General features: G+C 43.7%; 1 protein-coding gene across 14 annotated transcripts in view; it reads right to left on the reverse strand.

Annotated features, from left to right (window-relative positions):
- si:ch211-199g17.2 (uncharacterized) overlaps window positions 1-16312 on the reverse strand; it is a 53997-nt gene that overhangs the window by 8534 nt on the left and 29151 nt on the right. For 4 of the 14 annotated variants that reach the window (XM_051935524.1, XM_051935526.1, XM_028817822.2 and 1 more), the window contains 6 exons: window positions 15342-15425; window positions 14851-14934; window positions 12873-12950; window positions 2621-2704; window positions 2125-2208; window positions 571-654 (listed from right to left, as the gene is read on the reverse strand). In XM_051935524.1, the coding sequence (XP_051791484.1) occupies window positions 571-654; window positions 2125-2208; window positions 2621-2704; window positions 12873-12950; window positions 14851-14934; window positions 15342-15425 (498 nt within the window). The remainder of the gene's footprint in view (window positions 1-570; window positions 655-2124; window positions 2209-2620; window positions 2705-12872; window positions 12951-14850; window positions 14935-15341; window positions 15426-16312) is intronic. The other 10 variants (XM_051935529.1, XM_051935528.1, XM_051935530.1 and 7 more) reach the window with 8 other exon arrangements.

Genomic DNA, 16312 nt, shown 5'->3' on the forward strand with positions numbered 1-16312 from the left:
AGTCATTCTGTGATTCATAGCTGCCTTCATTACCCAAATCACCATGACGTTTTATTAATGATGGACTGACATTTGTTATGTCACGACAGTCCAAAGTCCAGAATCCTGGTTAAGAAATCCCAGCCGTGTGGAGCTTGGAGAACACAATGAATGACAACTCCAGTCACTGTGGGTGTGAATTCACGTGTGCACGTGGCTACGGCAGCATATCACCGTGTAGTGAGAAGAAACCCCAAATCATTCTTTAAAAAATGGCCAACCACAGTGCACGTCTCACAGCGTCTAGTATGGCAAACGGCACTTGGGAGGCGATGCCATGTCACTGCTGTCCCTTGTTTCTTGGCACGAACAGCAGACATTTGCCACTGTGGCACATGCCCTATCCACCCCTCCTTCATTACCTTATGGCACCATGCCCTTGTATTAGGATATAGCGGGTTGGATAATGACTGACTGACCGACCGACCGACCAACTGACCACATTCTGTCTTTTATCTCTTTAATCAGAAGAAAATGATTCTTTAGTATTTATGTTGCAAATTTTTAAAATGGTACTAAGATATGACTGACCTTCAGGCTGGTCTCCATGCTCTTCAAATAGTCCAACATTTACATTAGAAATGTCTTTGTGCTTTGGTTCAGAAATTGTCTCACCTACAACAAAACAAATACAGACGTTACAGGAGTTTTCATCCAAACTGTAATCTTTTTAAACTGCCCAAGTCATTCCCAGTAGCAGAGACTGGCAGACACCAATGCCAATCCTTCACCGAGCACACTCACACCTAGTGGCCAAATGCGAGGACGCACCATCAGCAATGAAACTGGAGAACATGAGGTAAATGCACATGGGTGAGGAATGAAAATGTCACATCGACGGAACAAAGGAGAATCCAAACAAAGTGTCCGGCACCAAAGTAGCAAAGCTGTTCACGTGGTCGCCACCTTATGACCCATCAGTCCCCACCACTACACCAACACTGTGATCAGCCACTTAATGAACCTTCTGATTTACTGCAGCAAATTGTAAAGTAAGGACGGTGACATCAGGGACGTCTGGAGGCTGCCAACGGTCTGTGACAAAGAGAAAGTTGGACCAGGCAGTCCCCTGTTTGATCCTAATGCACAGTGGAAGCCGTGTTTTGGTGGAATATGAATGTTATGATATGAATCTGCCACGCTTCTGGCTATCACATTCAATAAAAGGCTTAGCGTTCTCTCACCAGAGCAAAGAGTGAAGTTGGTTTCTTTCACAGCAGGGACAGCAAACATCAGCTGCATGCAGGGAAGAAAAGCAAGAAATAGCTTAGGAGGGGAATGCAAGGCAGAGTCAGCAATTTTAAGATCACCAGTTTGATAGCAAAGGGTTGTAAGGCGGTTCGTGCGTGTCGAGTGTGCGGCCGAGCAGCACGGTGCTTCTGCACACTAGACTTAGAGAACAAACCAAAGCAACGGCGCAGGGAGAAGACTTCAGGCCTATACTTGGAGCCCAGAGACGTGAATATCACTTCAAGATTTACACATGGGTGGGTAGACAGACAGACAATTCATTTGTCCACAAGGGTTTTCTAAGGATATCGGGTAACAAAATTGGAGATGACAGCTTTCTCCTCTCTTTCTAGCTCAGTCTTAGGCCAGACGCTGACCACACGACTGAGTCAAGGAAGACTTGATGACTGCAGTTGCCGATCTTATTGCCTTGAGAATGTCAGATTACATGACGAGGAGTTGCAGAGGAAGAAAAGTTCATGTGACTTGTCAGCACACTTTCAAACTTCACAGGCAGCGCATGCTACAACTCACTAGGACTCTCTAAGAAGGCAATGAGTGACATCACATCACTGAAAAGTCACACCAGGTGACCTCAGTAACTTATTAGGTACTTCAGTGTTGACCTTACAAATCACATTACTTTTAATTCACGTTACTTATTCACAGTAACTGAAGCCCTTAGTGAGTGAGCTGACGAAGACCAAAAGGGTTAATTATCTACGCGGCTCTTCACCTCAGCCAGCTGAGTGTCCTGTGAGACTAAGTGCCAACTGCTCCTGGGTGACCTGAGCGTCAGTTAATAAAAATCATTTCTCATGGCATATATAAAAACTCTCCCTGGCCACGACTAACCTGCAGAGTGCGTCACATTCTCTCCACAACTTCCAACTGCTACTTCAGGCGGCTGACCAGCCTTTGGCTCAGAAACCTTTTCAACTGCAAGAGAAATAAAAGGAGAAAGTGACTAAAAGTTTATTCAAATATGCAGCAGAAATGGGGGGCGCTGATGGAATACAAAAGCTGCTCTGACGTGGCAGGCTGTCATTTAGTAAAGCAGAGAAGAAACAGCAAAGGCCCAGCTGAATGGCGGCTGCTGTACGGCTGGGGGGGGGTGAGGTTTAGACTTGACGTGGGCTTCACTCTCCACTCCTCAGCATCCATCATGCATCTGTAAAGGGATGGATTCTCCACTCCACATAACGAGAACAAGGTCTGTGCCACAAATGCCAAGGCGCCGGTAAGTCAGACACCCGAGTAGCAACAGGTGCTCGAAGGTAACAAGGAGCTCATTGGCGGACATCACCTACAGAAACATTAGATTGTCCCGTGATGAAGTTATCTCACCAACCTTTAGGATGATTTCCAAAATCACTGAGTATTACAGAATCAGCCTTTGGAAAGCTGGCCTGTGGCGCGTTGCCTTGCTTCATACCTGTGTAACAAGATAGAAAAGGAAAAAGATTGTCAGCCTCTCAGTTATTTACTTTATTTTATATCATCTTTAACAGCAAACACCACTGCCAGACACGTGAAGAGATCAACAAGATTATCAATAAATACCAAACCTAAAAATGGAGTAGCACAACAATAACCCTTAAGATCTTCATCAACAGTGGGCACCAGGAGAACCCTGATATGCCCGACAAAAGTCAAGAAGGGCACGACGACACTGACAAAGCAGCATCAAGCAGGGCTAAAGAAAAGGACCACAGGGTGCTCGGAGGTGGGCTCTCGAGGCTAGCGGGTGTTTACTTCTTCTGTCTTTATACTGCGTATGTGCAAACTCTGGTGCTTACTTCATATTTTTAACATCGTTTGTGTGTCAGCTTTGTAAAGAAGCTTTTCACTCATTCATTTTTTGACGTACTCAACGTGTCACATATCTTGTCACCAACTTGAATTGCTGTGAGGACATGTGCGTCTCCTGATGTGTCGCAGGTCCTTCTCATACGAAGTTAGTAAAACATCATCGTCATGAAGCTCACCAATCCTATCCTTCTACAAAAAACATCAGGGTGACATCCGAAGGTCCCTAAAGTCCAACTGTCTGCCACCCTGCTTGGCCACTTGTGCCACGTGTCTGTGTTTCTTTGTAGGAAGTAAACCTTTTCAACGTTTATGGAAGACGTGCCCTGAAGAACTGCGGTAGATAACAGGCCTGCTGGACTAATTCCTTCCATAATTTTAAACATTTTGACCAGGTTTCCTCTAAATCTCTATGTGCTGAATCTGTAAAGGTTCAGCTCCTTCAATATCCCTCAATGGCTCATACCTCTCACTGCTGGACCCGGCCAAGTTGCTCGCCTCTGTGAATCTCCCCTAGCGCAGTGGGGTCTTTTTTGTAACAGAGACCCAAACTGCACTGGTGCATTATAAAGCTTAAGAAGTCTGATCTCCTTTGACTTTACTCTACACAATGGTAGGTGAAATGCAAAATAAAATGTACATACATGCTGCCGCGCACACATATTGTATATATGTATATACACTGCATACATACGGTGTACACTTTATTAATATGTATAAAATTGACGGGGTGCCCAATGGATGCTGAAGGCCTTTGAGCCAACACAGAATGAATAGCGTTGAGAATGGCAGACCTTCAGAGATTCATCCTCTCTGCTAGGTGTGTGCCAGGACCAGTCCCCCCCATATGTCACAGTCACAAGATCAGCTGCAGAGGTCCGTCACTGCAGGGTGTCTCTCTAAGATGACCGATAACCTGGATGGCCTTCAGCAGACAACAGACAAGCATTCTGATAGTGTGTAGTGAATCAAAATGGAAAATCGTGGAGTTACGTGTGTGAGAAAGGGGCAGCTACAGGACTGAGTCATTCTTCATGATAAATCGGACACCAGAGAGAGGTGGTGGGCAGATTGGGTGACCTCTGAAAGGAAGGAAGCCTCACCACATGTAATGTAAGGAGAACTGTGAGCTCGTGAATTTGGACTGGGAGAAATGTAACAAGAATGTCATAGCTGGGATGAAACTTGCATACGGGGCTATGAAAAAGGATTCGCCCCCTTCCTGAGATCCTCTATTCTGTCACAGATCTTTTGATCAAATGCAATTATTAGATAAAAGGAAGCAGAGTAAACAAGTGCATATCATTTCTATATGTACACTTAATATATTTTTAGTTATCCTAAGCCCATATTTCCCAAGTGTAAAGGTATTTGACCAAAGTGAACTAACAATTCGAACACAGCCACCTCTGTTGAAGCTCAACATCCCCATATTGACCCTTGACATGATGATTAAGTAATCACCACGAGGTGTCCTCAAGCAATCTGGGCCTCGATCCGAGGAAATTCCAGAAGAGAAGACGCAGACATTTCCAAAGTCAGGAAAGGTTGCAAAGTCCTTTGTAAGGCTCTGGGACTCTCTGGGACACCACAGTGAGAGCCACCATCTCAAAGTGGAGAACACGAGGAACAGGCCAGCCTGCCAAAATGACCACAGCAGACCTTGAAGAAGAATTCTGCTTCTCAGTTGAGTTACTTTTACTTCACACTCTCCAATCACATTTGTAACCCACACATATCTTTAACAGAATATTCAGAATTAAATGGCTGCCAGATAAGCTGAGGGCTGACTTCAAGATCCTTCTTCTTACACATTAAATCTTCTCTGAACTTAGAACTGCTCCCAAACCAGAGTGCATATCAAGATTACGATGCCGGCCTACTGGTGACCTAAGGGTTAGTAGTCGAGTTTTAGTCCCAGCCGGGACTGACCTGCCTGCCCGCTTGTAATATAAGAGATGTCCCTTCAGTCTCTGTTTTGAAATCTGGCTGAAGACTCGCGACTTTGTCTAGCAGATGCCAACTAGAGGAGCTGCACCTGTCTGTTGGTCCTTTGTAAAGGAATACAAAACACCACAATACAGTGATCCCTCGCTATATCGCGCTTCGCCTTTCGCGGCTTCACTCCATCGCGGATTTTATATGTAAGCATATTTAAATATATATCGCGGATTTTTCGCTGCTTCGCGGGTTTCTGCGGACAATGGGTCTTTTAATTTCTGGTACATGCTTCCTCAGTTGGTTTGCCCAGTTGATTTCATACAAGGGACGCTATTGGCAGATGGCTGAGAAGCTACCCAACTTACTTTCTCTCTCTCTCTCTCTCTCTCTCTCTTGCGCTGACGTAGGGGGGTGTGAGCAGGGGGGCTGTGTGCAGCTGCTTCCTGAAGGACATGCTGCACGGAGCTTCGCATACTTAAAAGCTCAAAGGGCACGTATTGATTTTTTATCTCTCTCTCTCTCTGCTCCTGACAGAGGGGGTGTGAGCTGCCGCCTTCAACAGCTTTGTACCGGCGGTGCTTCGCATACTTAAAAGCCAAAAAGCCCTATTGATTTTTTTTTTGACTGCTTGCTTTGCACTCCTTTGAAAAGGAAGATATGTTTGCATTCTTTTAATTGTGAGACAGAACTGTCATCTCTGTCTTGTCATGGAGCACAGTTTAAACTTTTGAAAAAGAGACAAATGTTTGTTTGCAGTGTTTGAATAACGTTCCTGCCTCTCTACAACCTTCTGTGTTTCTGCGCAAATCTGTGACCCAAGCATGACATTCTAAAAATAACCATATAAACATATGGTTTCTACTTCGCGGATTTTCCTATTTCGCGGGTGGCTCTGGAACGCAACCCCCGCGATGGAGGAGGGATTACTGTACTTATAAAGTGTTACTAACCCCCCTGTGTTGTGCTTCTCTGGCGCCAAGCTGTTTTATCGCCCAAAGAAACAATATCTGGGATGAATTAATGGATGTCGTCGTATTAGTTGGTCCAGCATAGACTTTACTGTGGGTGGCCAGCTGGCCAAAGTCTCCAGGACCATTTGGTCTTTCTCTGTGGACCCCCCAGAGGTTTATTTTCTCCAAAGAGCTGCTGAATGAGTTCTTGTCTTTCTCTCTTCCACTGGCCACAGTTCCTAAATCAATTCAGATATTGGTAGTTTCTATTTACATGTACATCCATCAGTTTCAGACTAATTCTGAAGTGACAGTAATTTGTCTCTTTACGTGAACTTGCGATGTAATCCGCACTTTGCAATCCTTATGTCTGCACATACGTGTGAAGTTCTTCCTGCACTCTTGCGTTTGCACTGAGTGAAGATCGTTATGCAAGGATGAAGTGGATTGAACGGACTTGAAATAAACAGTGACGTTAAGGACGTTTGGCTGTCATATTCATCACTTTTGACGAGTCACTCCTATTTGTGCAATATCTTTCCTCAGTTTTCATTACACGACAGAATCCTCCAAGGCTTTGTGCACCTCAACATTCTGGATGCTTCTTTCATGGCGTCACTGACTGCATTCTGCAGAAATATCAAGAAGGGTGTGGGATTGCGTTGTGATTCTTCTAAGCTGAAGAGGAGTTTAGTTTAAGGGTCAGTAGGCCTTCCTTACCAGCCTGGAATAAGCTAAGCATCACGATTCCAGTCTGGACACCAAGGTCTGAATGGAGGTCCAGGCTGCCATGCTGCAAACATCACGTTCTGGCCCACATCGGCCTGCACCAGCAGCGAGGGTCCTCTCGGTTTCTCAGGCGCAGATCATCTTTCAAATTCACACGTCATTTTTTGGTCCACGTGGACAGCGGGGTTTCACATTCTGTAAAGATGACCTTATAGAACTTCTTCTTATGACAAACGCAGATCCCAAGGTCCTTTACAAGAACAGAAGAAAGATCCAATTGTTTAAATGTCGAACGAATATGCCACTGTCTGACGGTCACACACAACATCCCGGGTGCAGCAGTCTTGGCACAGTGGCAGTTAAGCATCGTTGAGGAGGAAAGTGAAGGTGGCAGATTCAACAGCTGGAGGCCTCAAGGGCACAGCCTGCCAAGAAAATCATTTTTCCATTTCTGCTATCGCCTAAATATAAAACAAAACTTTGCTGAATTTCATCACACTCTTTTTTTGTTTTATTTTTTTAAGTCAAGGTGTCTATTGCCAGAAGAAGTAACATAAAGTCAGAACCTGTGGTCTCAGTGGGTGAGCGACGCGATCAACAACTCGGCTTCCAAATGAAAGGAGGAGTGGTCCTCCAGTGGAGCGCAGGAGATGTTCAGAAACAGGCGATGATGGATAAACGTAGCATATGCTGCAGCAAAGAGTCTAAAACACAGAGGTGCATCACTAAAGAAAGGCCACCAGACGCAGCTCACACTCCACGTCTTCGGACTGCGGTCAGAGGGCTGGGATGAGCAACTAACAGATAACAGGCCAACACTATGACATGTAAAGCGCTCTCTGCCAGCTCAGCGCTTCCTTTTCTTACGGCACAGTAAGTGCCACAAACTCTCAGCCTATTGTTTGTGTTTTCAAGAAACTCTCTCTCTATTATAAAAAAAATCCTAGAGAAAGACTAGGGATACGAGACGTGATCTTCAGACACTTAAAAGACCCGCGAGATGAATGAGGTTGGCCACGGAGCGTCTTGCGGGGACCTTAAACATGAGACTTTGTGCCAAGAGATCGACCCAGGACCGTCTTGCGCGGATGAAGAACATTAGATTCTTGCAAGACACGTCCTACTTACAACCAATATAAATAAGAGCACGGGTAGCAACACACTCAGTCGTGTCAAGGCCTGGAGCACACGCAGATCCAGGGCTCTCAGCGCATATAAAGAGTATAAGGACAATACATTACAGATAAAACGTCAATGACTAAGTGAAGAAGAAACAGCAGTGCGCAGAAAAGAGACTCAAAAGCATTGGAGAGAAAAAATGCAAAAAAAAAAAAAAATCGAGGTGCAAATTCAGAAAATAAGGAAAGTAATAATCAGCCTGGAACAAGTGGAATTGAAACAAAGCACAACCAATCGGGCTCAGAATTAAAACACAAAGTACAACTTCATAAAGACGTTCAAAAACATTGGCGCTATACACATGAAGAGCAGGTTAGAGATTAGGAAAGCAGTGGAATTCGAAAGGCTCAAAAAAAACCCAAAAAAAAAACGATGGAGCGATACAAATGTGGAGAAAAGTAAAGAATATGAAAGTAGGAGAATTCAAAAGTATTGTGGCGTCCCAGGCAGGTGGAAGCCTTTTATTCTTGAGTGACTGCTAGGTTCGATTGAGGGAGGTCGGAATACGGCACGGAAGACTGACAGTGGGGTATTGATTGATGCGGTTTGTCCTGGGACAAGAGGAGGGGTTGGAGAGGGTGCTAGAAGGTTCTGTTTGGGGTTACAAAGTCACCATTCTTTTTCTTGATTGTTCAAAGTAAAACTTTTGTGAGACTTTAGTACGTCTGTCTGTTTCTCTTTTATTTTACTTCTTCTCTTTTCGAGCCGGACGTATCAAAAAAAAAAGATAGTAAAGATCGCATTAGCACAAAGAAAAGGAAATTATTACTCGAAAAAAGGGAAAATAATCATCACGGACCAGGTGTAAGTGAAAAAACAGCAACACAAAGCGAGGTCAGAAATAAAAGAAAGAGTAGAAAACAAAGTAAAATGTCATAAAGAGGTTAAAAAACAAAAGGAGGCCAAACACATGCAGAGCAGGTTAGAGAAAATGAAAGCAGTGGAATTCAAAAGACACGCTGAGCAAGATACAGAATATAAAAGCAGATAAAAACAACAGTGTCAAAACAAACACAGTAAAGATCGCATTAGCGCAAACAAAGAGAAATTATTACTCGGAGAAATAACGAAAAGGCGACTAGCGATCGAATATATGGACACAGGTGACATGTCAGAAGTATGTACATATTGTAAGGCTTTGAAGTTTAAGTCCGAGAATTTCAAACACAGAGTTTACCTTTACAAAAAAAAAAAAAACAAAAAAACCAAATGATTACCTGCTGATGATGAAGAGCGCTGAGTCTGTGCTGAAATTACAAACAGGGAGAGCTACCCTGAATTATGGTACAAAGTCATTAAACACACGTCTCACGGACCTCATTTAAAAGATTCAATATGTTGGGACTCAAAAGATTCCAAATACTGTTTTTACAGAAGTTCTGAAATAAAAGTGAAACTAATGAAATAGCAGTAATTCAAAGAAAAAAAAAATCTTAAAAGTGTGTATCCAGAAAACCAAACATGGGGGCTGGCGAGCGAAGCCCCCTAGTCATTAAAAAAAAAATGAAGAAAAAAAAAAAAACACATTTAACTGTTTAAAGGGGTAATAACCAAATGACTGGCAACCGTTATGGCTTTGAGTATCCAGTAAACGTCAGAGCTCAGCTGGGCAAAGTGAACCCGCACGTGGCAGCTGATCTGGAACTCACTGGTGAAAGGACGACATTCCTGTAAAATGATATTCCAAAAAGGAAGCTAAAGACGATGGCATTTGGAAAAGGCCTCACAGGGCAAGAGACATTTAAAGTTAAATGTCTGGTAAATGGCGTGTGTTCTGTGGAATAAATCTTATTTCATTTTCTCATTTTTAAAGGTCTGTATGTGTTAATGGCAGATACCCACCAGGGCAGCAGCCGGTGGTCAACTGTGGGCTAACGGCCTGTTGATTGGTGACAGTCAGTCCCACTCCACCTGACTGGAGCTACACTGGGGTGACATTCAGTGACATCGTCCGAGGGGCTTTATCAGCCTTCTTCTGCCCTGCGTGTCCGTCTTTACCTTCCATCATCTACTCAGCACAGATTCTGTCCAACATATTTGCTGCTCTAATCTGAGGTACAGACAGCCCTGGAAAAGATCCTCTGTGGCCTTCCACCATCAACTACAGAAGCTCGGGGGTCTCCAAATCAGTTCAGTCACAACTTTGGATTGAACAAGAACTTCACAGAAAAAAACACAATGTTTTAAAAAACTACAAAAATACTTTCAGCTAACAAAATTGAGCACAAGTGCAGAAACAGAGGGCAATTCCTGAAATGTCTTATAGGATTGGATATCTTTGGTCCTGTGGGTGTTGTTTGTAAAGTTACCACACACACACACTATACACCTGTATATACGCACTGATAGATACAGTGTGTTTGTGTATATATATATATATATATATATTCATTGCATTCGTAGCCTGAGTCTCGACCGTGGTAGATGTTTGCCGATGGCAGACCAACCACAAGCGTTACCTGGTAGGTAACCACCTACACAATTCAGGTCCAGACTCGGACTATGAATGCAATGAATGTAATTACTCCGGACCTACAGGTTGTCAAATAAACGAACCACACGCCGTGGCGCAGCATAAAGGGGCTTCATCTATGACGCTAACATCCGAGGTTCGATTCCCTGAGAGGGGAGCAGTACAGTGTGTACGCCTGATGAGCCCAAATGAGGGCGAAACATGTTTAACGTACTCTTTGCTTTATTTGACAGTAAAACTATGCAATATATATATATATATATATATATATATATATACACTCTGATCACAATGTAATATTTGGGTGGGTGACGCTTGTAGTTGGCAGGTCAGTCAGTGATGCCAGCAAGGTAAAGCAAATGTGCGCACATCTGATGAGCCCCAATTAGGGCAAAACACATGTCACGTTCTCTTTGTATTATTTGGCAGGTATCATATATTATATATGAAACAGGATGTGTATATATACAGTGGTGTGAAAAACTATTTGCCCCCTTCCTGATTTCTTATTCTTTTGCATGTTTGTCACACAAAATGTTTCTGATCATCAAACACATTTAACCATTAGTCAAATATAACACAAGTAAACACAAAATGCAGTTTATAAATGGTGGTTTTTATTATTTAGGGAGAAAAAAAAATCCAAACCTACATGGCCCTGTGTGAAAAAGTAATTGCCCCCTGAACCTAATAACTGGTTGGGCCACCCTTAGCAGCAATAACTGCAATCAAGCGTTTGCGATAACTTGCAATGAGTCTATTACAGCGCTCTGGAGGAATTTTGGCCCACTCATCTTTGCAAAATTGTTGTAATTCAGCTTTATTTGAGGGTTTTCTAGCATGAACCACCTTTTTAAGGTCATGCCATAGCATCTCAAATGGATTCAGGTCAGGACTTTGACTAGGCCACTCCAAAGTCTTCATTTTGTTTTTCTTCAGCCATTCAGAGGTGGATTTGCTGGTGTGTTTTGGGTCATTGTCCTGTTGCAGCACCCAAGATCGCTTCAGCTTGAGTTGACGAACAGATGGCCGGACATTCTCCTTCAGGATTTTTTGGTAGACAGTAGAATTCATGGTTCCATCTATCACAGCAAGCCTTCCAGGTCCTGAAGCAGCAAAACAACCCCAGACCATCACACTACCACCACCATATTTTACTGTTGGTATGATGTTCTTTTTCTGAAATGCTGTGTTCCTTTTACGCCAGATGTAACGGGACATTTGCCTTCCAAAAAGTTCAACTTTTGTCTCATCAGTCCACAAGGTATTTTCCCAAAAGTCTTGGCAATCATTGAGATGTTTCTTAGCAAAATTGAGACGAGCCCTAATGTTCTTTTTGCTTAACAGTGGTTTGCGTCTTGGAAATCTGCCATGCAGGCCGTTTTTGCCCAGTCTCTTTCTTATGGTGGAGTCGTGAACACTGACCTTAATTGAGGCAAGTGAGGCCTGCAGTTCTTTAGACGTTGTCCTGGGGTCTTTTGTGACCTCTCGGATGAGTCGTCTCTGCGCTCTTGGGGTAATTTTGGTCGGCCGGCCACTCCTGGGAAGGTTTACCACTGTTCCATGTTTTTGCCATTTGTGGATAATGGCTCTCACTGTGGTTCGCTGGAGTCCCAAAGCTTTAGAAATGGATTTATAACCTTTACCAGACTGATAGATCTCAATTACTTCTGTTCTCATTTGTTCCTGAATTTCTTTGGATCTTGGCATGATGTCTAGCTTTTGAGGTGCTTTTGGTCTACTTCTCTGTGTCAGGCAGCTCCTATTTAAGTGATTTCTTGATTGAAACAGGTGTGGCAGTAATCAGGCCTGGGGGTGGCTACGGAAATTGAACTCAGGTGTGATACACCACAGTTAGGTTATTTTTTAACAAGGGGGCAATTACTTTTTCACACAGGGCCATGTAGGTTTGGATTTTTTTTCTCCCTAAATAATAAAAACCATCATTTAAAAACTGCATTTTGTGTTTACTTGTGTTATATTTGACTAATGGTTAAATGTGTTTGATGATCAGAAACATTTTGTGTGACAAACATACAAAAGAATAAGAAATCAGGAAGGGGGCAAATAGTTTTTCACACCACTGTATATATATATATATATATATATATATATATATATATATATATATACATACATACATACATACATACACACACACACACGCAGTATGAATATATGATAAATATATATATTACTCAACTGGGAAAAACTCCAGGCCATGTATTACTACTCAGCAGTACTGATCTGTCTTTTCTTTCTGGGTTAACATTAATAAGCCTTTGCTGAAATCAATACAAACATGAAAACCCTTCCCAGCATTCATCATCGCATCTCCCCAGCAGTCCCAGTGCTGCTACGGCAGAGCGGAGCACAAAAGACCCCACAGAGGAAGCTGTCAGATACCCTGCCTGAGGTTCAAGGAGCAAAGATCAAAATGAAATGAAATGACGCAAAGGCAGAATCCGGACGGACGAGCTGCCTAGACGTGTAAAGTGACAGAGACAACATGAAAGTCAAACCTGGAGGATGTGCGTCAGCAGAACTCTCACTGGGCTTCCCGTTGATCACCGGTGTTCCATTTTTGAGCAGCAGTCCAGCTGTATGTGAGAAGAGAGTAATACGATTGTGCGGTGAGCGCATCATTTCTGTACACCGCGGACTGTGTGTCCTTCTGCATGAAGCCGTCAGTCTCAGATAAAGTAAACTTCCATCTGGCGTGAGGGTCACTCAGGCCAGCTGACCTCGTGTAGCTTAAGGAGGCCGACTGACACTTCAGGGCACACAGAAGGCTTTTCAAAGCAGGGTTGGGCAGTTTAACATTTCAAAGACCTGCTGCACCAGCGGAGCTTACGGCAAAGCCAAGTAAGACAGGGTTTATACTTCACGCGACACGATGCCTGCTCCAGCGGATGCTCCTGCTATGCAAGCGTTTTACTGTTTATACTGCGTGTGTACTTTATGTAAATCTGGAGGAATCCAGCAGGTGGCAGTGTGAGATATCATCACGGTGAGAGCAGGTTCAGCTTCTCTGTGTTGTGAATTGCCTGGAGCAGCCATTAAACTCCGATGACACCTTACCACAATATCTGGATGTTTGATGATTAAATCCATCAATCCAGGGATGTGCTCCTTCCAGTTAGCATTGGGCACGAGGCAGAAACAGTCCGTGGATGGGCATCAGCTCATCACAAGGTGAATACAAGCACACACATCCACACTGGCGTCATTTTAGCGGCACCAAATCCCCAAATCTGCATATCTTTGGAAGTAAACCAGAGCTCACTGAGGAAACCCAGCAGGAAAACATGTAAACTCCAGGCAGGGAATATCAGCGACGTGACTCCCTGCGAGACAGCAGTGCTACCGCTCCGCCACCATGTCACCCCCATGTGTGTCGTCATTAACAGCATTCATTATTTAAATGAAATTACCGATTTATCTGTAAAATGTAACATACACACTTTAATGCATTTCATCATCAAAGTGATATCAAGTAGAAATCTCAAGATTCTAAATGTGCAGAGTTGGAATATCAGACATGTCACGTGTTCTGTGTGGTGATCTATTGCTGCCTCCCGCTGCTGTCAGGTCCAAGAACTCATAGCGATTAACAACTGGGATGACGTTTACGACGGTCGCCTTTAATGATAAAGTAAACTACGAGGTTGAAGTGGACATTTTGAGATTAAAGTCAAAACTTCCACTTTAATCACTAAATGCTCCTTTTTTCACCGTGTCCTTAATTTTTTTTCTCTGTGGCCGTACGTTCTGTTGCTGTTGTGAAGTTAGGCTTAGGGCACAAAAGATGGTATGCGAGACGTTTAAAACGTGTCGTGTCATTACAATGGGGAATATGCAGCGCTTGAATATAAAAGCACCACCAATGCATTTGTATGTCGGCATTTTGTTTCACCACATCAGACCACTCATCAAACATTGCAGCGAGCACACCGATCCTCAAAGCGGCTTTCTGTCACGTGCAGACAGTAAACCGAGACTCTGACGTCACACTCTGACTTTTAGCACACTGCACCCCCCCTGACTTTATGCGGATACTGCAACTCGCGCACACGTCACTTTAATTCCGGAGAACCTGCTCAGAGGACGCGTCAAGTGAATGCTGGGAATGCGTGGCAGCCATGATGAGTGCGCGGTCTGAGCGTGAAGTATAAATGAACCCTAAGACCCCCACCATGTGTAAAACAAGTTATTAGCAAGTCATTAACTATCAGTGTGAGAGCATTCAGGCATTAAAGAACAAAATAATCCAATAAATCATCAATGCTACGTATTTTGGGACAATTACGCCAAGTTTAACTTTTAATTGCCAATAGTGACCAAGACACATTTTTGCTTTATTTGTAACTTTACCGCCTAATTCTTTGGCACAAATAAAACAGAGACTCTTGGAACAGCCGCACCACTAAGACCTGAGCGTCAGTTAATAAAAATCATTTCTCATGGCATATATAAAAACTCTCCCTGGCCACGACTAACCTGCAGAGTGCGTCGGATTCTCTCCACAATTTCCAACTGCTATTTCAGGCGGCTGACCAGCCTTTGGCTCAGAAACCTTTTCAACTGTAAGAAAAATAAGAAGAAAGTGACTACAAGTTTATTCAAATATGCAGCAGAAATGGGGGGTGCTGATGGAATACAAAAGCTGCTCTGACGTGGCAGGCTGTCATTTAGTAAAGCAGAGAAGAAACAGCAAAAGCCCAGCTGAATGGCGGCTGCTGTACGGCTGGGGGGTGAGGTTTAGACTTGACGTGGGCTTCACTCTCCACTCCTCAGCATCCATCATGCATCTGTAAAGGGATGGAGTCTCCACTCCACACAACGAGAACAAGGTCTGTGCCACAAACACCAAGGCGCCGGTAAGTCAGACACCCGAGTAGCAAAAGGATCTCGAAGGTAACAAAGAGCTCATTGGCGGACATCACCTACAGAAACATTAGATTGTCCCGTGATGAAGTTATCTCACCAACCTTTAGGATGACTTCCAAAATCACCGAGTATTACAGAATCAGCCTTTGGAAAGCTGGCCTGTGGCGCGTTGCCTTGCTTCATACCTGTGTAACAAGATAGAAGAGGAAAAAGATTGTCAGCCTCTCAGTTATTTACTTTATTTTATATCATCTTTAACAGCAAACACCACTGCCAGACACGTGAAGAGATCAATAAATACCAAACCTAACAATGGAGTAGCACAACAATAACCCTTAAGAACTGCATCACCAGTGGGCACCAGGAGAACCCTGGATATGCCCGACAAACGTCAAGAAGGGCACGACGACACTGACAAGGCAGCATCAAGCAGGGCTAAAGAAAAGGACCACAGGGGGCTCTGTGGTGGGCTCTTGAGGCTAGCGGGTGTTTACTTCTTCTGTCCTTATACTGTGTATGTGCAAACTCTGGCGCTTACTTCATATTTGTTAACATCGTTTGTGTGTCAGCTTTGTAAAGAAGCTTTTCGCTCATTCATTTTTTGACGTACTCAACGTGTCACATATCTTGTCACCAACTTGAGTTGCTGTGAGGACATGTGCGTCTCCTGATGTGTCTCAGGTCCTTCTCATACGAAGTTAGTAAAACATCGTCGTCATGAAGCTTGCCGATTCTATCCTTCAATAAAAAACATCAGGGTGACATCCGAAGGTCCCTAACGTCCAACTGTCCACCACCCTGCCTGGCCATTGTGCCACGTGTCTGTGTTTCTTTGTAGGAAGTAAACCTTTCCAACGTTTATGGAAGACGTGCCCTGAAGAACTGCGGCAGATAACAGGCCTGCTGGACTACAAAACGGTTTAAAGAGGTAATTAACAAATGACTGGCAACTGTTATGGCTTTGAGTGTCCGGTAAATGCCAGTGCCCAGCTGGGCAAGGTGAACCCGCATGTGGCAGCTGATCTGGAACTCACTGGTGAAAGACAGACATTCCTGTAAAATGAAATTCCAA

This window comes from Erpetoichthys calabaricus, chromosome 13 (genome assembly GCF_900747795.2).
Source record: "Erpetoichthys calabaricus chromosome 13, fErpCal1.3, whole genome shotgun sequence".
In the NCBI taxonomy this organism is placed as follows: domain Eukaryota; kingdom Metazoa; phylum Chordata; class Cladistia; order Polypteriformes; family Polypteridae; genus Erpetoichthys; species Erpetoichthys calabaricus.